The sequence below is a fragment of the Engystomops pustulosus genome, chromosome 1 (genome assembly GCF_040894005.1).
Source record: "Engystomops pustulosus chromosome 1, aEngPut4.maternal, whole genome shotgun sequence".
Taxonomy (NCBI): domain Eukaryota; kingdom Metazoa; phylum Chordata; class Amphibia; order Anura; family Leptodactylidae; genus Engystomops; species Engystomops pustulosus.
Window position 1 is genome coordinate 78,746,368 of NC_092411.1, and position 24,739 is coordinate 78,771,106.

At 38.9% G+C, this 24,739-nt stretch overlaps 1 protein-coding gene across 7 annotated transcripts in view; it reads left to right on the forward strand.

The window, feature by feature from the left end:
- ARVCF (ARVCF delta catenin family member) overlaps positions 1 to 24,739 on the forward strand; it is a 463,598-nt gene that overhangs the window by 339,599 nt on the left and 99,260 nt on the right. Inside the window, exon 1 of one of the 7 annotated variants that reach the window (XM_072144476.1) lies at positions 8,341 to 8,762. The exons of the other annotated variants lie outside the window; for them this stretch is intronic. Coding sequence (XP_072000577.1) covers positions 8,742 to 8,762 — 21 coding nt within the window. The 5' untranslated portion in view covers positions 8,341 to 8,741. Of the gene's footprint in view, positions 1 to 8,340; positions 8,763 to 24,739 lie in introns of those variants that run through there. 7 annotated transcript variants of the gene reach the window in all.

A 24,739-nucleotide genomic window follows, 5' to 3' on the forward strand; every position in this document is an offset into this window, starting at 1 on the left:
GACAACTATGGGTTGGCTGTATGAAAATTGTGTGGCCATTGCAAGTCTATTTTCTTAATTGCCTTTACTTATTTCATATACAGACAGTCCCCGGGTTACATACAAGATAGGGACTGTAGGTTTGTTCTTAAGTTGAATTTGTATGTAAGTCGAAACTGTATATTTTATCATTGTAGTTCCCGACAATTTTTTTTTTTTGCCCCAGTGACAATTGGAGTTTCAAATTTTTTTGCTGTAATAGGACCAAGAATTATCAATAAAGCTACATTGCAGACAATTTTAAGCTGATTATTGCAATCTGGGACTATTTTAAAGCATCCAGAGAGTTTCACCAGAGGTCACAGTGGGCAGAGGGGTCTGTCTGTAACTATGGGTTGTCTGTAAGTCGGGTGTCCTTAAGTAGGGGACCGCCTGTAGTAGTAGAATCAAACCACTTGAGAGAAGAGGGGGGGGGGGGTCCTTTCTGTCCACTTTTAGTTCTGCATAACCTTCAAAGTTCTTGGAAGGACCCTTATATAAGTACGTGTTGAGAGCATGAGTATTGCATAGCTGGAGGTCCTACTCTTTATTATCTTTACAGAGCAGTATCAAACTTGGTGATTGGTTCAAGCGGTTATGGGCTCCCTAGAAGCCTTGGGCCCAAAACACCTATATTATAATCCGCTACTACCTACCAGCATGTATTACATAATTTTCGAAAGCATCATCCACTTTATTTTGGGTTAAGGATGGACAGTTGAAAAATAAATCTCGACCTTTTGTTATATCATAGATAAATGTGAGAAGCTCCTGCTAGTGAAGTGTGTGTTCAAAGATCACCAGTGACTTACTGAATGAAAGGAATAAAACCTCATTGGCACTACTTATAGCTTCAGATAGGCTGGATACAATTTAAGAAAGGAACTATTATTTATTTAAATGACCGTTTCTTAAAATGTTCTTTTAGGTTTCCAACAGTGTCCTAGGGATGTTTCTTTCTGAATAACTTTCAATATGGAAATCAGTGATGGACTAAGATAACTCAGATCCCAAATTTACCAAGGTTACCCCATATACATCTGTGAAGGATCAGATTATTTTTAACGGATTTCTACTTATAATGTTCCTACAACACCCTTTCATATGCAACTCCATCTATAATATATACAATCTTAATAAGTCTATGCCAGAGCCAATACAATATCATCTACATTTACCTTCATGAATCTGCTGGGTTGAAGAAGAGTGAAGAAATCAGGTGATACCTTTTTGAGGTTAACTTGTATATTTGATGGGGGGCTTTGGAGAATACTAGTTCTCTTCTTCAGACATGGGGTTATGCAGTTAACTGAAATATTGCAGCCTCTAAAAGGTATCCCCTGATTTTTCCATTCTTTTTCTGCTGTTAATGGCTAATATGGTACAACATTGATCTGTTGGTTTTAGAAAAACTTTGGCAATACTAAGAAGCAAATTGGACTTTTGACCCTGAAAATACTAAAATACAAGAGCATATGAAAGTAAGAAATAAGATAAGTAAGAAAATAATAAGTAAGGAAAGAAATTTAAAAATGTTTTTTTTTAATAATGTCAGGTTATTTTTAGAACCAGCCCTAGGCAACATAAAGTAGTGGCCATGGATGTACTTTGTACAGGTAATTCCTGTGTTCTAGTTAGAAAAGCCAAAGTTTCCTCTCTTGAGATGGAATAATACATAATATGTAAACCACAGCATACCAGATCAGCTCCCCATCCTGTATTACTGCTTATAAAACTATTTAGTATCCTTTCTTTTGCTGCAGATTACTGAAGGTAAAGTAGACTTCCAGCGATTACAATAAAAATGTGTGTGTAACCAGGTACAGTAAACGCATTATTTTAGTTGTTCAGTGAAACACTTATAAGCAAAGAGTACTGTTGAGGCACAACTCCCATAGAGAAGTATAGAGTATTTAACCACAATTTTTGGGGTCCTAGACATTAAGGGGACTCTTTGGTGGATTGCAGCCAATTCTCCCAGACCAGTTGTTAAAATCTTTCCCCGCAGGCTCTTACTAGTCAAAGGTTATATGTGTTGTTGTAAACTCAATAAGAAGTTAAGTAATCAAGACAATGGAGAAAAGGTCTGATAGCAGAAAACTGTATATTCAAACCTATATTTTCAACACAAGCATCATATTCACCAATAATGTAAAGAGGTTTTTACGATTAATTCACATTTAATAATATTAGACTGAACAAAGTTACAGCGCAACTTTTTTCACAAGTCAATAGCTTTTGAGATGTAGGACAACTGTGCCTATTCTTTCATTACCTATGTCCAGCAGTTTCTTTTCTATCCTCCTCAGTTTAGCCTGTGCCTGCAATAGTTGTTTCCCCTGGCTTTGCTGATTTATCTCTGTGAAACTTTTCACTATTAGTGGATCCATCCCACTCTAATTTGAGTGATAATCTCTCCACCTTCTTTCATGACCTCAGTGTGATGTAACCAAACTGGGTCATGAAAAAAAACATAATCTGGAAGGTTTTAAATTACATGATAGTATACTGTTAATGGTTTGGTTGTTCAATTTCTGCTAACAGATTCCCTTTAAGCTAATCTAATTTCCCCTTCATAAAACAAGGGGGATTTGTATATTTTTTGAGCCTTATGTAAAATACACACAAGAATAAAATGGTACCCTTTCCGTGAACAGTTTTAAAAATCCCACAATAGTCATTGAAATAACTGACAAAAGTAGTGAAACATTAAAATTTTTACTAAAAATCAACTAATTTAAATCAGCTTTTGAATTGGGGTTCAACAGAAAAATGAGCTAATTGTGCTCTGCCAACACTGTCAACAAGCAGCATCAGCAGTGTACAGGGAGCCGGAGACATAGCCGGAGAAATAGAAGAAAGAAGAGGACCTGCTTGTGGTGTCAGAAAGGTGACGCCTATTTTTATAGGCTGGGCATACTCAGTGCAGGGGGATGACCATATACTGGGGGCAGGAGCTGCTGGCTATATACTATTGTGCAAGGGCTGGCTATATTCTGGGTGAATGGGCTGGCAGGCTATATACTACGGTGTATGGCCTGGCTGGCTATTTACTGGGGGACAGGGGCTGGCTGGCTATATACTATGGGGCATGGGCTGGCTGACTATATACTGGGGGGCAGGGGCTGGCTGGCTATATATTAGGGGACATTGGTTGGCAGACTATATACTAGGAGGGTGGGCTGTCTGGCTATAGACAGGGGGGTATGGGCTAGCTGGCTACATACTAGGGGCCATAGGCTGGCTGACTATATACTGGGGCCAAGGGCTGGCTACATAGTAGGGGATATGGGATGGCTATATACTAGTGGGTAAGGGGCTAAATAGCTCTATACTGGTGGGCAGGGGGATGGCTAGCTATATACTGGGTGGAAGCTGTGACCAATGCATTTCCCACCCTAGGTTTATACTGAAGTTACTGAAGTCAATAGGTTTTTCCATTTTTTTGTGTTGATATTAAGTACCTTATAATTGGGTTGGCTTATATTCAAGTATATAAAGTAAATATCATTTTTATTAGACAACTTAAAACAAAACAAGAGACATGGAGCGAGACAGAAGTCCATGATTTAGGCAACTATGTCTTGCATATAATAAGTACAGTAATGAAGTTACAAAAATGTACCCTCTACAGTGCTCATCACCAAAGGTTACAGTAAAGGTTACAATAACAGCATAAACAGAACAGGAGGTGGGATTAGGTGGGGAAGGGTATGGGGTAGAAAAGCATTACAAACAGAAAGTTAGCCTAGACTATACAAGTAAAGAAAAAAGCATTAACACACAGTATTATGGTGCTTCTAGTAGACTTATAATGGCTATTTGTGAACTTGATCTGGAATTTTCAGATTCATATAATCAAACCATTTCCCAGAAGTTGTCTTGTAAGCCTGTATGGAGCCCATCATCTGGGCAATTAAGTAGTCAAGGGTACATTTATGCTGAATCAACATTAGTTGATTTTTAGTAAATTACAACGTATTACTACTTCCGTCGGTTTCCAGATATTTCAGTGATATTGTGGGTTTCTCTTTCCTTAACGTAAGGATACAAACAGTTGTGTTCTATTGTTTATACTAATTCCTTTGATTTTCTCAGCCAGCCTATTGCGATACTTGCAGTTACTTTCCACATGTAGGGAGGAGGAGAGAGTCACACTAGGATGGGGCCTGAATGGCATGGGGCGAATGAAGTGACAATGTACTCCACCTACAGCTAAACAATGATGTAGGTTTAGGAAAGTCTACAGTCATAAAGTAGAGGACTGGATGACTTGAGGGGCTTTTGAGGGCTTTTGTTTATGTTTATTATGCTTTAACAAAGGAACAGCCAACCTCTTTATAAAAAAAAATGGGTTGTTGGGCAGGGGTTTCATTGTGTAATTATAAAATATGTTCTTGAACAGTTTTTTTTAATTACTAATGTACAGTCCACATGGCACAGTATCGATGCAAGGGAAGAATTACTAATATACAGTACAGATGTGAGGGGAGAATTACTAATATACAGTACAGATGTGAGGGGAGAATTACTAATATACAGTACAGATGTGAGGGGAGAATTACTAATATACAGCACAGATGCGAGGGGAGAATTACTAATATACAGCACAGATGCGAGGGGAGAATTACTAATATACAGCACAGATGCGAGGGGAGAATTACTAATATACAGCACAGATGCGAGGGGAGAATTACTAATATACAGCACAAATGGGAGGGGATTTGAGAATTACTAATATACAATATAGATGTGACGTGAGGGGAGAATTACTAGTATATAGTATAGATGGAGGGGAGAATTACTAATATACAGTACAGATGGGAAGGGGTTTGAGAATTACTGATATACAGTATCGATGTGAGGGGAAGGAAGAATTACTAATAATTGGTATAGATGGAGAGAAGAATTACTAATATTTGGTATAGATGGAGGGGAGAATTACTAATATTTGGTATAGATGGAGGAGAGAATTACTAATATACGGTATAGATGGAGGAGAGAATTACTAATATTTGGTATAGATGGAGGGGAGAATTACTAATATACAGTATCGATTTGATATGAGGGAAGAATTATTAATATACATTACAGATGGGAGGGCATTTGAAAATTACTAATTTACAGTATAGATGGGAGGGGATTTGAGAATTACTAATATACAGTAGAGATCAGATGGGAGAATTACTAATATATAGTATAGATGGAGAAGAAAATACTAATTTACAGTATATATGGAGGGGAGAATTACTAATATATAGTATAGATGGAGAAGGAATTACTTATATACAGTATAGATGGGAGGGGATTTGAGAATTACCGTACTAATATACAGTATAGATGTGACGTGAGGGTAGAATTACTAATATATAGTATAGATGGAGGGTAGAATTTCTAATATACAATATAGATGGAGGGGAGAATTACTAGTATGCGGGATAGATGGGAGGGGAACTTACTAATATACAGTATACAATAGATGGAGGAGGAATGACTAATATACAGTATAGATGGTGGGGAGAATGACTAATATACAGTATAGATGTGAGGGGAGAATGACTAATATACAGTATAGATGTGAGGGGAGAATAACTAATGTACAGTACAGATGGAGGGGAGAATAACTAATATACAGTATAGATGGAGGGCAGGACTATTAATATACAGTATAGATAGAGGGGATAATTACTAATATACAGTATAGATTTGAGGGTAGAATTACTAATATACAGTATAGATGGGGGGTAGAATTTCTAATATACAATATAGATGGAGGGGAGAATTACTAGTATGCGGGATAGATGGGAGGGGAACTTACTAATATACAGTATACATGAAGGGTAGAATTACTAATATACAGTATACAATAGATGGAGGAGGAATGACTAATTTACAGTATAGATGGGAGGGAAGATTAGTAATATACAGTATAGATGGAGGGGAGAATTACTAATATACAGTATAGATGTGAGGGGAGAATAACTAATATACAGTACAGATGGAGGGGAGAATTATTAATATACAGTATAGACGAAGAGGAGAATTAATAATATACAGTATAGATTGGAGGGAGAATTACTAAGATAGAGTATAGATGGAGGGTAGGACTATTAATTTACAGTATAGATAGAGGGGATAATTACTAATATACAGTATAGATTTGAGGGGAGAATAACTAATATACAGTACAGATGGAGGAGAGAATAACTAATATACAGTATAGATGAAGAGGAGAATTAATAATGTACAGTATAGATGGGAGGGAGAATTACTAATATACATTATAGATGGAGGAGAGAATAACTAATATACAGTATAGATGAAGAGGAGAATTAATAATATACAGTATAGATGGGAGGGAGAATTACTAATATACATTATAGATGGAGGGTAGGACTATTAATATACAGTATAGATGGAGGGGATAATTACTAATATACAGTACAGATGGAGGGGAGAATTACTAATATACAGTATAGACGGAGGGGAGAATTACTAATATACAGTATAGAAAGAGTAGAATTACTAATATACAGTATTTATGAAGGAGGAATTACTAATATACAGTATAGATAGGAGGGAAGATTACTAATATACAGTATAGTTGGAGGGGAGAATTATTAATATACAGTATAGATGAAGAGGAGAATTAATAATATACAGTATAGATGGGAGGGAGAATTACTAATATACATTATAGATGGAGGGGAGAATTACTAATATACAGTATAGAGAGTAGAATTACTAATATACAGTATTTATGAAGGAGGAATTACTAATATACAGTATAGATGGGAGGGGGGAATTACTAATATACAGTATAGATGGAGGGGATAATTACTAATGTACTGTATATATGGGAGGGAGGATAATTAATATACAGTATAGATGGAGGGGAGAATTACTAATGTACAGTATATATATATATATATATATATATATATATATATATACAGTATAGATGGGGGGATTAGTAATATACAGAATAGATGGAGGGGAGAATTACTAATATACAATACAGATGGAAGGGGAGAATTACTAATATAAAGTACAGATGGAGGGGAGAATTACTAATATACAGTATAGATGGGGGGATTAGTAATATACAGAATAGATTGGAGGGGAGAATTACTAATATACATTACAGATGGAGGGGAGAATTACTAATATACAGTATAGATGGAGGGGATAATTACTAATGTACTGTATATATGGGAGGGAGGATAATTAATATACAGTATAGATGGAGGGGAGAATTACTAATGTACAGTATATATATATATATATATATATATATATACAGTATAGATGGGGGGATTAGTAATATACAGAATAGATGGAGGGGAGAATTACTAATATACAATACAGATGGAAGGGGAGAATTACTAATATAAAGTACAGATGGAGGGGAGAATTACTAATATACAGTATAGATGGGGGGATTAGTAATATACAGAATAGATTGGAGGGGAGAATTACTAATATACATTACAGATGGAGGGGAGAATTACTAATATACAGTATAGATGGGGAGGATAATTACTAATATACAGTATAGATGGGGGGGGGGAGAATTACTAATATACAGTATAGATGGGGAGGATAATTACTAATATACAGTATAGATGGGGGGGAGAATTACTAATATACAGTATAGATGGGGGGGAATTACTAATATACAGTATAGATGGGGAGGATAATTACTAATATACAGTATAGATGGGGGGGAGAATTACTAATATACAGTATAGATGGGGAGGATAATTACTAATATACAGTATAGATGGGGGGGGAGAATTACTAATATACAGTATAGATGGGGAGGATAATTACTAATATACAGTATAGATGGGGGGGAGAATTACTAATATACAGTATAGATGGGGGGGGGAATTACTAATATACAGTATAGATGGGGAGGATAATTACTAATATACAGTATAGATGGGGGGGGGGGAGAATTACTAATATACAGTATAGATGGGGAGGATAATTACTAATATACAGAGCACATGTGAGAGGCGGTGATGTGACCTCTGACATGGCTCCTTAGCACTGATGAGGGGTGACCCTGGGTCCCTCCTATACCTGGGCACATCAGCTGAGTCATACCATGAGGGGGGCTCTGTGTGAATGGAGCTGTGTGTGGTGTGTACTGGGGGGTCATGCTGGATCCCCATGAGGGTCACAATGCCCATTATGCTGCCATATAAGGAGAAGCAGAGGGCTGCTGGATGGATCTTGTGCTGAGCTGGTGGGCGCCACGTGATGCAGTGACCTCCTCTCCTAAGCACAGCAGTACTATGCCCCTTTAAGAGAGAGTATGAGCAGAGCAGGAGACGGTCCCCTGTGCAGCGTGCCCGTGCCCTCCCGTGTGGCGCTGCCCGCCGCCTGTCTGCTGGGTGTGGCCTGGGAGCGCTTTATTTGAGCTCCCAGCTGTGACCGTCTATCTGCTCCCACCCTCAGAGGAGGGGGACGGGGTCTGCTCAGTGTGGGGCGGCAGTCTGCCAGGGACACGACAAGGGGAATGTGAGCGCGTACAAAGGAGCTCTGCTGGACCTCGTTCACACGGACCGGGCTGCCCTGGATGTGGGATATTACCGCAGCTCTGACAGGATCTGGGTGTTGATGCGGACGAGGTGCGGGAGACGGTGGGAGAGCAGCGCGGGCTGTCACCGGCTATAGTGACCTGTGCACGGAGGCTGCACTCCTGAGCTGCATAGATGCCTGCAGAACTGCAACAGGTCAGTGTGTCATCCGTATTGTGTGTGTACAAGTTCCCACACAACTTCTGGCCGGCCATAGGCGGTACACAAGGCGGCCTAGCCCCCCTATGTTACGTGTCTGGGGGGCTCTGGATGCTGCATACTTTACATTCCTCCTCATCCCAGGCTCCAGCATCTGATTGTACTTTCCTGTGGAGTTGGTGAGGAGCAGGCAGCTGGCATTGTGCTCAGCCATGCACCTTCTCCAGACAGATTTTATGAGACTGTAGTAGGAATTTATTGGGGACTTGTGTCAATCTTGTGAGTTCAATGAGAAATCCAGCACTGCTGCATCTGTATGATGGGAGGACTGAGATTTAGGAGATGTGGGTGTGATCCAGTCATTTCCCTTCTATATTGATCTGTAATCTGCAGGATAAGACAGATGAAATGATACCTGCACTGCTGTCCTCATCTTATCCCAGGAAAATGGGAGCCGCTTCTTCCCTGCATGGCACGCTGTTTGCTGCACCCTGGCACTGTGTGCTGGTGTGTGCCATCCAGCTTCCTGTGCCAGACACAGCAGGATAATAAAGTAGAGATTTGCTCAAGTCATAATGGATATCTCTCAGGATGGAATCTGCATAGGAATATTTAAAGAACTCTCCCCTCGTGAACTCAGAATCCGTGTTTCTCCCTCCCCCCCATCTCCAAAAAGCCAATATGTTGATGCATCTCCTGGTAAAAGGCTCCTGTCGCCACATCCTTTTTGTAATTTAATATCTTGAAAGCAGGAGAGATTATGCCATGTTATTTCAATAATCAATATTTGCATCCATGAGATTGCATTTCACTTTTACTACCTATCTCATTAGTATTGGAAATGGCTTGGTAAAGCCTGATAGGGCGGTAAGATTTTTATACAGTGACAACATCTTTTATGTAGACATCGAAGTTTCTCTATAAAGTAACTTGATCATTTAGGAGTGATATAGGCCAATTTATTGTCCGTGCATGAGATGGCACTTAGAGCATCATATCATCTGGACCCAGCCCTATGATTTTGTAACTTCTATGCAAATTATCTCCATGCCAATCCATAGATGATCTAGCTAGTAAGCCAGGGGTGACTGCCACATTATCACCCATGGGGTAGTAAACAGAAATTATGACTTGTGCATTTACTCAGATCAACTGGATATGATTGCTTTTTATTCCCCTTCTGCTGCTTGGTGTTTGGACAGCGCTGCAATGAGCTGCATTTAGAAGATGTTCTCCGACCATGGATACAATGATCTTTGCTTTGTGGAAAAGTAGTCGTGACAAATAGCAGGGTGTGAAGTGAGCCCTGGGAGACTGGAAATACTGAGTGGTATATTTAGGATTGCCCTTTTCACTCCACCGTTTTTTACAGTACAACAGGTATATCTGGTCATCAAGGATTTCCTTGAATCATTGTATCCCGGAGTATCAAGGAGTAGCTTGAGACTAACATGGATCTAAACTATAAAATGCCCAATAACCTGCACTGGCTTTCTGTGCACATATTCTGCCACTGGATGCATAAGAGGTCTTTCTTTAGTAGCATTGGCCTACAGAATTGAACATGGCCTGTTCTGTGTGTTACCGTTCCAGAAACCAAAAAACTGTCTTAACAAATATAGGTCTGTACCATAGTTTTTCATAGACCTTCAATAGCTGTGATCAGGTCCTGTATTCAACCTATCCTCTCATGCCAGGGAAATGAAATTCACATTTTGCAAAACTTTTAGTATGTTTGTCCAACTTTTTGCTTCTGTATTAAATTGACAACTTGGTTTTATTAAGTTAAAGGTTGACTGATGGCGGAATGTACACCTCAAGTATGTACAGTATCATCCTGTAACATTCCCTATTCCCATTGTAACTCTCAGCAGAATACCCCACATGTGGGAGTAGTTCTATATGCTGTATGGTATGCAGCGCATTTCACACACCTAAGTGTTAGTGGAAACTCTTCCAATACGTTGCGACTTGTAGATTTCGGCGTGTACACTCGGTATCTGGATAATACATGATCTCATTAGACAGCATTTTTGTTTGTTTCCCGTATGCACTGATAACTTTAGCAGGTGGGAGCATTTTGTGAATTAGCAGGGTGTGTCGGGTGAATAAGCCGTGGCTGGGCGTCACGACATCTAGGTTTACTTGTATAGACAAAGGAAAGAAATAAATCTCATTGATGGCAGCACAATGCACTCAGATGATATTTCTTTCTTGGTTTCCAGATGAAAATTATTGATCGCTTTAAATGTAGTATATGTCCCCAGTGGCTTCTCTTGAGAGACTTGTACTTTATCTAGACAGATGAAGGATGCTTCCTAACTTTTAGTGTCTTGTTCACGTACTGTCTTCTTACTTGGCCATTAGTATCTGTCGCTGATGTCTGATCTGTGTTTCAGTGTGCCCTGCATTTGTCTTTTAAATGTCATTGTATGGGAGTCTAGTCTCTGTGGCCATGCTGTCATCTCATGCCACCTTTTCGGATGGGGATTATTGTGACACTTTTGTCATTTGGCGGCCTCCCTAGTGTTAGTTCCAAACTCAATAGAAAATGAAGGAACCAGGATGTCCATGGACTGAAGTATTGGAAACAATGTAACAAGTTGTTCATGAGCAGCATTAGGACTACTTTGTTTAATAAGTTTGCTGTCCACGATTGTCCAGCATGTTTTAACATATGACAAGGTATATACAAGGCAGAGAGTAATGTAATTGGTAGTTGTGGTGGTGAAGCATCAGTCATTGGATGCACTATGCTGTCTCCCCCTGGTCGCTATGTAATTAGAAGAATGGCCGGACCTCCTTCACCAGTGATTGATAGTCATTACTTCATGACAGCTTATTCATCTTAAGTAGCTGCTGGAGCTTTATTCTATCTGGCCTTTCCAGGCCTCCTAGGTGTTTGTGATGCCCCGGGCTAGTGCTGATGCTGAGATACAGAAGGAGCAGGGTCTCTGTGGTCTCAGGCTGCTGACATGTTTGTTATGCAGCTCACAGATTATCACAGACTCTAATACTACAGGATTGGGCGTCACGCTTAAAGTGAACCCGACACATGAAAAATGCTGTAGAGCTGTAGGAGCTGAGCAAATAGATGGATACTTTGAGGGTTCATTATAATTTCTCATTTATCTATTAATGTAATCTCTTTATGTGTCTTACATGGAGGCTGTCACTGATAGGCCCACCTATGGACTCAGCTACTGTTTGTAAGCACAGAATGGATAGCAATTTAAAGCATAAATAAACATTTCACAAATTATTAATGCAGGTGATATTAAAACTTGTAATATTTCTGAACTATTTTCCATGGCCCTTCAGTTTCCTCTGCCTGTCTTTTTATATTAAATAAGTTTGTGTAAATCTGCTTTCTGTCCTGTATCCACTGACAGCTGAAATATTCATGACTTGATAAATTGTCTAATTAGACATTCACTAGAAAGTCTATTCACCTCAAGCTGAATCATCGATGGAAATATTCTCATCTCCCTTATCCCGCTGAAGTGGATGGACCTCAGAGGCTTTCAGTTACACTGCTCACTACAGGAGAAAGATCCACAGAAAAATTCCACAGAGCAGATGCTTTTCCTCCATGAAGTATTACAATGTTTACCATCATCACCTGCTCTACTCATTTTTGAAATGATAAAAAAAGCTTTAAATGTTTGGTGACTCTTTTTAAATATAGATCTGTTACACTGACTTGCAACTTGTATATTAATCTGCTCGGCTCCCTATGCGTTATGACAAACAGCTTGCAGATGAACAGGTTCCCTTTCATAATAATATTTATTTATATAGCTCCATTATATTTCGTAGGACTTTGCAAATCAAGTTCCTTTACATGTATCAGTTCTTTACATACTCTGAGTTATATGCAATGCAACACTCTGATTTGGCTCTACTGTACATATATATGTGTATATATTTCTTGAAACTTATTTGAGTTGTATTTTGTGTTATCATGGATTACGTCCATGTTTCTATATAATACAAGAGAGTAAACGGCATAAAACTAATCATTTGTTGGTTTTCCCATGTGTGTATGAAAGAATCTTCCTTTGGTAAGGCAATCCATTTATGTTGCGCTAGGAGTACAGGTAGGGTTTTTGGCAGAAATGACAATAGTGTTATTTCTGTCTGAGGTCCTGCCCTTCAGATCTATGGGTTTCAGAATATTCCAAGTGCCTCTTGTATTCTCCATCTTGAGCTTTGTGTGAGTGTGCATGCCTTTCATCACAAAAAGTCTGCGTACAGATTGTTTAAGTGCTTTGCACAATTGTCTACACATTAACAGCGAAACTGCATTGTTCTGTACTGTTGACATTGTTTGACCTTCATCACAACAACTCTTAATGGGTTCCTTTCTTAGAACCAAACCTAGTAAATAAGGAGTTTATTCGCCTTATTTTTAGTTTCTGTTGAGCTTTCAGGCAAATAATTTAAACAAGTTAAAGAGAATTTGTCACCAATCAGCTTTAGGGTTTCCGTGAAAAACACTTGCTCAGTCATAAATTGGGCACCTCTGCGTCGTGATACATGCCCCCCACTGAAAGGAGCGGCACGATGCATGCTTCATATGCCATGTCATTTATTGGGCAAGACCCCGTTCTTGTCTGGATCAGGGATGGCAGATCTTTGGGAAGATCTTTTTATTGAGCCAAAGCTGAAAGATAATCGTTACTGAAAGTGACCCACATTGAGCTTAGTTGACTTTCAGTACTAATTTGCACTCCAATAAAAATTATTATTCAGCATTAAAGGACATCTACCATCAGGATCAAGGACTGTAAACCAAGCACACTGACATCCTGGTGTCTTCCCCCCTTCTTTAAGCTGCCTATGCCATTGTTTTCAAGAAAAAAAACTTTAAAAATTATGCGAAAAATTTGCATAATTTTAAATGCTTTTTTTAAACCAGGGCATAGGAAGCTTAGAGAAGAGTGGTTCCTGGATGTGAGTGTGCTTGGTTTAAAATCCTTGATCCTGGTGGTAGGTGTCCTTTTAAGGCCACTGATCTTATAATGCAAAGCACTTTACCTACACATACCTTGTGGCACATTTATCTGGGGTTTTTAAAATGACTAACATTTCAGCGGGGTGTACACTAATAAAAGGTATATGGATTAGTGGGGAAAAGAGACTTGTGTTAATAACTAAGCAAACATACCAGAATTTTGGCAAATTTTGTGTGATCTAAACTATGTCAGATTTATCATTCAGACAATGACTAATAAGTAGTATAAAACTAACCTAAATTTGACCCAACAGGGCAGATTTCTCAGTATTCAGGATCTTGCTCCAGTTTTTTAGAGTGAGTAGCTCTCTACGTGTTTTTTGGGCATCAGATATATCCTAGTGGCTTAAACATAAATGTAGCACATGAGGTGTTAATGTGAATATGCAACTTTTTAGCTAAAAAGTTGCTAATTTGTTGCAACTACTTCATAAGTTCTTCTTTTGGCAATGAGGGAATGGAGTGGATTTGCACCGAAATTTGCAACTTTTTGAAAAGTTCCTATTTGTAGAACTTCTGAATTCATTTGATAAACAAAAACAAGAGGAAAGGACAAGGCTTCAATGCAACAACATAAAAGGGAAAATCTTTATTTAGTAAACAACAATGGGAATGCATAAAATAGACTGAGAAGCATCTCAGAAAAGATACAAAAAAGCATGCCAGGTAATATGTCCTAAAATACATAAACAAATGTAAAATGTACAATATAAGGGACCCAAACATGTAATGAACGACAATGGGTGTAAAGTAATAATGAGGTAGAGCCCTTATATAGCTAGCAGGTATACTGTAATAATAACAGAGGTCACAAACGCCAAATGATAAACATGGATAAACACATACAAATAGTGCAAAATGAGTGGAAGCTAGTGTGACCAAGAGGAGGACATGATATTACCTGGCGTGCACCCCGACGCGCGTTTCAATCGCAGCAGGTCTTTGTCCCTTAGGGTTAGGGTTACATGACCATGGAGCTGACAAGTTCCCTTTAAGTCTGTCTTTTGATTTCTCATTCCTTTTTAGCAGCAACGAATGGATTAAAAGTCTCATGTGGGATTTAAGCTTTTGCAGAATCACCTGACTGACTGCTTTATACCGGCCATAAGACTTTTTTAATTTGTTTTTTTTTTTTGTGAAAAAAAAGAGCTGCAACTCTGTTACCTGCTTGACTAAATCTGCTACAATGTTAATTGTATGTAGTCCAGTCAATTTAACTACATCTGTCCAAAAATCCTCATGGAAATGAGTGTTGGGGAACAGGATATTCTGTTTTTCTTTTTGTAATTGCAATTAAAAGGTTAATTTATTTGTCCCCCAGCTAGAACAATGAGAATAATGATACCTTCCTGTGTCTTAATGCAGCCAAGATCTTATTTGCATTACAGGACATGAGACAAAGTAGTAAAGTAAACTATGTATCCATGTGTAGATGAAAGAAACTGATGTTCTTATAAGTAATCTTCTATTCTGTGGAAATGATGTCAACCGTCAAGCACTTCCTAATATGTAGATCACATAAAGCCAGGCATATCCCTACGTGTAGCTGACTTGACTTTGACATCAATGAATCTTGCCCAGAAAAAAATTATTTTGGGGTAACGGGCTAAAAGATCTGTATTTTCCCTTTGACTGGTCCTCCAATGACTATTGTGGCTTTGGGATTCAGTATAAATATGTAAATTCTAGGTCCAGATTGTTCAGATGTCTCCAAACTTCCACATATTAAAGCTGTGTCCACAAGGACTGCTAAAGAACAGAAAGAAAGGTGATCTTTTATGTAAATTGTACAGAAATTTTTCAGGGTAAGAAAAGTCTTTTACAAACACGTGAAGGGTCATATCCAAATATCTGACAATGGGGCACATTTACTTAGTCTGACTTTCCACTGTTTTTGGGTTTGGCACGGCTGTGACAGACATTTAACAGGGAATTGTGTCGCACACGATCGGATTGTGGCGTTGCCGGCTTTCATGAGACAGAAGTGGGGGGTAGGGTGGCGTGACGATCCGACTGATTCGGAATGAGCAAGGGATTTAACTTTGAAATTGTGTCGCAAGATCAAGCACTTACATGCACTAGGAAGAAGAAAGGGAACTACATTGGACCTGAGCGGGGAAGCGACACATGCAGGTCATTAGGCACATGCGACAAAGTGCATTATCGTTCAACAGTGCACTTTCTGTGAACTCCTCCGGTGGGGTAAGTAATTGTGCCCAATGTCTTTAGTTTGTGGTTATAATAGAAAATTTAAGGGCATCTTTGTAGCTGGATGAAGGCAGCTTTTATTTTTCACTACAGTGGGTTGTTCTGCACATAAAACGGATGGAAATGGTGGCTTCAATTCAGAATGTGTTGTATGTGCTTGTTTATCAACATACTATAGGATCCATGTGATAACCAGGAGACGAAGAGGATAGGAATTGTTTTATCACTTTCCACAGGTATTTGCTATCTGATGGGTCAGACTTTCATTTTCTTTCTGAATGTGATGGGCTGTATATACAACTAAGTAATGGATAGATAAAGTTGTCTTTCAGGGAGACAAAGTGACAGTCATTAGGTCCTGCATCATACATGTCAATATATGTCATGACACTTCCACAGCATGTAAAGTTTTGTCTTCTGGGAGATCCCTTGTCCTATTCTGTCTACAGTTCCCATATAGTAGTCTTTTGAGTTTCTTTCAACAAGGTGTCAGTGTACCTGTACAGGAATGAAGAATGATCATGATCCTACCGGCACTGCTTACTCCCAAAACCTAAAAGTTCAGCAAGAAACATGATCACTTGTATGTTTGTACATGACTGTGAGCTGTGACTTTTCCACCTGTCTGGTACCTGATGGCCTGGAGCAGCCGCAAGTCTAGCAATTTCCCCTGCACCTGCTGCTTACTACTAGTATTCTGCATCTTTATTTTAGATTTTAAGAGTACTGATAGATATACTTTACCGATTGCCCTTAAAAAATATTTGGTCATTTTGGTACACCAAATTTTATTTTATTAGTCTTAAATAGAGTCTAGAAAATGGGAAATAGCCAGAAGGACAGTCTGGAAAAGCAAGTCAATTCCCCGGTTGTGAAGTACATTATGTAAAGATGAGCAGGGAGGTTTGGCTCCAATCCTGTATGTAAGGAATAGAGAGATTGCCCAAGGTCACAGGAGGACATTGAAGTGAACCTGCATTCCTGCTTCGCTGTCACATTTTGGTGTTGACAGGTGCGATGTAACTTTGTACAGAATAACTTTACAGTTGAAATGTTTGACCATTGAAAGAGAAATAATCAGGTCACCAGGGTCCAGGATCATAAGCAGCAATGGCTTGTTTGTACAATTCAAGCCATGTGTTGTGTCTGTATGTAAAGCTTGTTGTCAGTGCAGTGACTGACATGAAACAGATGTACGGTACTTTAGATACAATAACTGGTGAGCACACACTGTACTTTGCAGCATGTCTGTGGGCTGCACCCCGCTTCCACCTTTCATAGGATTCCATTGTATCCTATTAAGTACATTTCTGGCATCTGAATGTGTCTATGGTCATTAGCTAGCATTTCTATGTCCCATGTGTTCTGGTTGCTTAGGCAGAGCAGCGAATGAACAGTCGGTGAAATTTTGGCCAGAGTTACTGATCATTTAGAAGGGGACTTTGTTCTCTTTTGTTCTGGTGTCCACAGTTCCTTTCAGGGTTAATATGACGTCATTCACATTCCTTTGGTTTGTCTTTTGTAGTCAGAGCATTAGGCAAGGGAGTTGTCGGTGTACAAAGTGTTAATACTTTAGCTGTGTAGATTAGGTTGAACAATTCATATTTCATTGGAAAGAGTATTCTAGCTTCTGCTTAGATTCCTAATGATATGGTATACAGCTTTACGTCCTTCATCACTCCCCTCTCTTTTACTGATCCCTTTAAAGTGTAACTATTGAGGCACCTGATGATCTTGCACTCTTCACATAATTATATTCATCTATATCAAAGGAAATCTATCATCAAAATCATCCATGATAAACAAGAGGCACTTACAAATAGATCCAGGCATTGCGACTGTAGTAATCTTCGTATATTTATTATCAATGACCTCTTTCCTTCTACTTTTAAAATTATGCTAATTTGCCTGGAGGTGTTACCAGAGTCCCACAGTGCTGAAACTTCTCAGGCTTACACTCTCTCCCCTCCCCCTCTGCTCCCTCTTCCCTCTACCTGATTTAATCTCACAGCAGCAGAGGAAGTTTCAGCACACAGAGGTGGAAGTGCTCATGCACTGTGTAAAAGTGTGTGAAGCTGCAGCACTGAGGGGTTTTGTCAACGCCCCCAGAGCCCTTCTTGCTTATTTGCATAATTTTATAAGTTGATTTTTAGAAGGAAAGACTACATGGATAACAAATATGAGATTACCAGGTTTATCATACTTAATTTTGTTAGTTGATTTTCTTTAAGCCTTTTTATTGAAAAACAAGACCGTGTATTATGCTTAGCACCACAATACAATAGTTTGTTTTATATGCTTTAGGGATAATATTAAAGTTACTAATCTTGTACACTTAGTGCATTTTGTTTCCAACTACAGTGTAGGCTAAGTAGAAATCACTTGAACATCTGCTGACAATGGGGTAACCGCTGCCAAAGAAGAAAGGGTCATCTTGCAATACAAGTGTGTGTACAATCTACAATCTCGCACATTTACTCTTTTGACATTGTTGAGGATCTTAAAAATTCTTAGCGAATGCTTAAATATCTTGGTTTAGAACTGTAATGTCTTGCTCCAGAGTAAAAGGCAGATTGTGGCGGCGCTGTGTGACTTTCTGCCAGTACAAATGGACCTGCTCCCGGTCTCTTCTTTTATTACCAGGCTGGCAGTCAGCTGAGTTTGCAGTTCTTGCATGTAGAGCTTTTTGCTAGTTGTAAATGGAGCGGCGGGCGTTTCATGTAATCTTTAATTGCCCAAGTACAATCCTGCGAATGATGAAAATGGAGATTGTCCGCATGCTGATCTTGTTAGACTGGCAGGATAGGGTGATAATTTATTAATGGGAATGATGATCTTATACCTTCTCCCTGATCTCTCTCGAAAACCCTTCTTATGAATAGTAGTGGCTCAGCGGTCCTGTTAGATGCAACATCTGCTTCAGTAATATGTAATTATAACCTAGTACTAAAATACCCAGTGTATCCAGTGGTTTTTGAGAATTGGTTTTATAATTAAGGTTCTAAAGTCCAATTATTGCTGTACATTTTTTTTGGTATATTCTGGTACATAACAAAAGCAGCATGTTTTTAGGGTGCATGCATTCAGGGATTGATCTGAAAGGTGTTATCCAGGAAAGTAACTCTCATTACAAGCAACTTACTTATATATTTAGCTTCTATGCTTGCAGGTTTATGCAGTATGGTCTATGGCAGTGATGGAATACCTTTCAGAGAGTGAATGCCCAAACTACAACAAAAAACAACGAAGTGCCCATATGGCAATTTAAGCCATTACTTAACCCTGTAACAGCTTTTAATTGTTTTGGCATCCTAAAGACACCAATACAGTAGAAAGTGCTAGGAAAAATTCTGATTATTATTGTAGTCCTGTGCTTCCCAATACTCTCCACCAAAACGTGTCACTGTCCCCCACCTTCCAAACCTTCAAAAGTTTAGGATTGCCTACAACACACAATACTTGCACTTCTCTGCTCCCTCACCTCGTGTCTCCATATACCCTCCCATATAGATTGTGAGCCCCCACAGGCCCTCTTGTTCCAGATCATTGTAGTTTTTGTGTTTTATGTATGTTAACCTTTTATTGAATGTACAGAACCACAGGCCTTTCTAATGGCAAAGGTGAAGGTTTTTATCTTCCCTAAATTTCCAGATAACCCCTTTAACTAGGGGTTGAAGCATTAAATAATTGTGTGGAAGACAACTGAAAGTTTGACATGGTAGGTAAGAGAAATCCATTAGCAAATATTGCATAACATTTACTGGCAATGTCCTGCCTATAAAGACATGACTGTATAGTGTGTATGTGCATGACACACATTCCTATGGACGATCATATGATTTCTATAGCTTGCCTTTTGTCTGTAACCAGATCATGTTTTTACAGTTCTGGAACCTATTTTAGATGGGTTATTGCAAACACAAATTTACTAGCCCACATTTATTAAAGAGTTTTTGCAGTTTTCTCTTTGACTTTCCACTGAATAGAACGTGCAAACTGCTTGTACATGTATTTATAGTGTGTCTGCGCCAGTTTTGTGTGGAGGCTGCACCATGTCCAGGGTTAGCCTGGGTTTTTCTTAGCCAGGGTTTGCGCCACATTTATGACATGCGCCATGATTCTGCTGCATGAACAAAGTGGTGCACACTTCCAGAGCAGAGGACCCCAGATTCATGAGGACTGTGCCCCAGGTTTTATCTGGCGCATAGTACAGTTTTGATAAATGTGGGCCCTCTTCTGTTCGGTTTGCTTATAGGCCGATTCTGCCTTTGTGTATGGACTGCTTGACCTTCCTGTGTATATCTGTTTAGTGTTTGGCTTCATTACTCAGTGTCATCTCTTCAGGTCAAATACTAAGCAAAGTTTTTGCCATATGAGTTAGTTTTTATGGCATAGCTTAAAGCACCAACGTATTGAGCTTCATTTGATTTTGATAGACCAGTGATCCCCTGTTGGTAGGGGGTACATTTATTACTTGTGCGGCGATTCCTAAGACTACAAATGATGAGTTCTAGGAAGGTCCCTGTGCCTTTCCCTCCAAGCATTTGTGTTAGGCATTGTGTTTTCATGAATAGTGCGCTCTGAAAGTTCTTTATGGCTGAATGACACTTTGGGGGAGGGTCTGTCTTGTTAGAGACGTTGGCGAGTCTGATCAACTCTGTGTAAAGAAATGAATGCATCTGCTTTTTATTATCCTGAATGTATAGAATGCTGTCCAACAAAAATTGTTATTGCCTTTTACAATATATTTTTTCTAACATATACTGACAAAGGGGGGATTTTTGTGCTTGCTACACACCTTCAGTGCCGGTTCCATGGTGATCTTTACATTGTTTCATTCCCAAAGTAAACACCCTAATGCCATAGCTGATAGTTTCACCGTATCATCTCTTGTGTAACCCTCATATGTGTAATGTAAAGGGATGTGAAAACATTTAGGATTCTTTGTAAATTCTCTTTTTTATCTCCTCATTTTAGGAGCGCTCCAATAACCTGGAGCTTTGAGTGTGTTGTTGTAGGAATTATTCCTAGCCTTCTCATATTATTGATAATCTCCTAGTGCACTAAGCCATGTGTGTTTCATGTAATCCTAACATAAAACCAGGCGACGAGTTGAAGAGTTTACCCTTCTGTATTGCCCGGACAGATTTTCCCAGCTCTTAGCAATTAGTTGTTCTTGTGAGAATTCTGTCCAGAGACAATGGATCCCTTTCTTTTTTCATGTTTCTTCTTTTGTATGTGCTTCTATTATTCCGGAGCCCGGCCCCTTTTTTTGGCCTCCTTTTGATTTGTGTTTACATGAGCCATACTTTTCCCGGGGCTCGGTTTGCTGTGATGGGAAGTTCTTCCATACGTGTAATATGCTGCCGCACTCAGCCATGATGTCAGACAGTGATCAAAATGACCAGGTCACCCCGACACGGACTCTCTGAACTGCGTTTTCACAGGCAGACTCCTCTATTCAGTAACACATTAGTCTGAAAACCTTTTTAGACATTCTAGCACTGTTATCTCCATGGTTACCAGCGGCTCTAACAGAAGGAATATAGAGAGAGACAAAAGCTGGGGAAAAAAAAAAACTTTGATTTTATCTGCTGAAATAGGGAGAAAATCGCACCACGTTGTACATATCCCAGACAAGTCATTTGTTAATAAGTCTCTGTGAAATTACAGTTCCTGCTACTTTTCTGAGTGTGCTGTAGTAAGTGATTATTCTGCATATCCTTGTATAATTCATCTCTCGATTTTTCCCTACTGTGCAACAACTTCTGCAAATTCATCACTAGCTGTGGTCTTATTATGAGGTATTAGAGGCCAGCTTGGGGAATGGAGTGCTGTCACTTGGTGTATGGATGATTAGACAGCTGCCTGGATACGCTAAGTCCTGGTGCACTGGTAGAAGATAAATGGTAGCTCTACAAAGCGCACTAGCTTCCCCCATGATATACGTGTGTGAGCCTCATCCAACCAGTCACTTCACATTATGTCAATGGTCTGCCATGGCAAAGGAGCAATTCCTACTGCAATTCCCTATAATTATTTTAATATCTTCGACATAAATTGTTTTCTCTCCAAGGTCAAGTGAGCAAAAACTTTTGTTGCATAAGAAATGATTGTGGACAACAATACACACCTGACAAGTGTCAGGAACTATTTTTTTTTCCCATCCATGCATTTCTTGATTGATCTGTTAGTATAAGGTATGCAAAATAGTATAGACATTCATCACAGTGCTGGCTCATTTCTGCTTTGCTCGAACATGGTGACTGTTGGATTTCTCTAAATCTTCTGTGTTACCCATGATGCATCACATGGGCAGCTACAGTCTGTACAATCTCTGCCTGTTGATTAAAACCTTGCACCAGTCATGGGATTTGTACAATACAACAGGCACCCGCCATGTAGGATGAGGGCATCCTACATCTATAACAAAGCTTTGCCGTATTATTACACCACTTGTCGTTAAGGTGTTAATCTATTTCCAGGAGTTGATTTCCTCTGTACTCTCTGTTCTGCTACAGTTTTGGGGCTATAAACTCTAACAAGCCTTGAAATTTTTCAGCTTTGCAAGGTATTATGTTCTCAGAAAACACAGGGCCTTTATGGACTTAGCTCTTTGCACCCATTAAAATCTGAAATTTATTTTACATCAATTTAATTTTTTTGGTTTTTCTTCTCAAAGATTGGTTTAATTTATTCACTACAAGATTTTTCTCTTCAAATTACAGCTCTGTTATTTTTCTGTCTGAAACATTTTCATTGTCCAAGAGCTATGCATTTATGACATATCCACAGGGCATTGTGCCAGTAACCGAAACTAGCCTGAGAAATGGAAGACATTACTTTATTAGGTCACATTAACCTGTTACATTGAATACGGAGTCCTGTGTGCCAGTAGCAAGTTATAGAGCAGGAGCAGCACTACACATTGATACTTGGCTTTTGTGAGATTCATTGTAACTTGCAAAATAACTGAAATCCATGCACTTTCTATACTAGTAGGTAGTCCTAAGCTATCTCTCACTGGACCACCCACTATAATATAATATAGTATATTATGGTTATGTTGCATATTAAACTGTTCAGCTGATCTAGCTCTAACTTTACCCAAGGAACAATATTGTACCTATTTCCCATCAAAGTAAATGAAAGCTGTGCTGAAGTACCCTTGTGAGTCATTGCACATTCTGTATGGTTCTTTATTGAAGTGAGCTATTTCTGGCACTGCCATGACTTGTTTAGTCACTGTCTGGGGATCCCGAAAGTATCTAAAAGGTAGGACGTTCATTGAAAAAAGTTTCAGAAAGGAATAGGCAACTGGCCATAAAACCTAGAAAGGGGACAAATTGCAATATATAGAATTTATTTTTTCAAGTTTGTCACATATCTATTTCTTTATAAATAGGTTTTTCCTTTGGAAAATATTAATAGAAAAATAAATATAGAACAGAATATGTTTTAAAGGCAGCTTCACACTTGCCAAGATAGATCCATTTATATGGTTATTATGGTTTCCCTCATATCATAACACCTGGTAGGATCAGGTACCGGTACTCCATAAAATTAGAAATATTTCAGAGGAATGCACTAACTGGGAAATTACAACTCTTGTAACCGTGTCATGCAGAGAACAAAAAACAATCCTCTCCACATTTGGGGCAAGGACATAGCTGGAATACCTCTTAGGATGCTATACATATGTAAACCAAATGTTAAAGCAACATGGTTACAGGAGGATGTGTGCCCTTTTCAAGAGGGGTCAGACCTGCTGTTCTCAAATATTTGGAAAGAATTTATTTCGAGAAGTCTGTTTTTGTTAACCATTTTTTTTATGGCTCTAAACACAAAAAGGATGAAAAGGGTCTTTTTAGCAAATACAAAAAATATGTTTACCATTTGTTATGTATGTGCACTTGCCTTTAGGTAACTTCAATTACCCTACTTGATATTACAGTTCTTCTTGGTATAGGGATGTGTCCTTGCACAGTCACCACTGCCGGACACTGGCAGTTTACATCAATATATTCTCCCATTACAACATAACATAAAGTTATCAGAACACTTCTACCATAATTCAGTGCTGCACAACCTATTTTAATGACGGTCAACTTCAAGGGTCTGCACTGGTAACCAAAAAGCACCAAATACCACAGAACAGCATAAAATACCACCCCAGAAATTATAGATGCTGCAATGCAGCACTAAATACCACCCCAGAAACCACACATTGCATTCACAGGTGCCTACAACAGTCCATAAATAATAACAGGTTTGTTATCCTGCCTGGCAGGTGTGCGAGCTGTGGGCTTCAGGTTGTGTACCCCTGCCATAAGTGCTATATTTAGGGGGGCTATAAGCATTTACATAAACGGACAGTCCGGTTGCTTATGTTTTCAGTACAAAGTTTTTTGAACTTAAAGTTTTTTGGCTGCCAATACAATAGGCCGTCTACACACACAGGTCACCTTGATCTAGCAGGTTTTATGTATTTAATATGCCAATGTGAAAACTTGGGCTGCTTTAAACAATCCCTTCTGTAAAAAACTTTCTCTCCATGAGGGCTTCGCCCTGCAGCCTTCTTGTTTGTTATTTAATAGAACTTATTAACCACACATATTCCCCCTTTGAGCTGGAGGCCTGGATTTGCAAGTTACATAAAACCATCATCAACCTTTTTGCATAATTTTGTTGTTTTGCCCATTTCGCTCTTGAAATAAACTTTCCCCATATGGAGCTTGAAATTCTGATT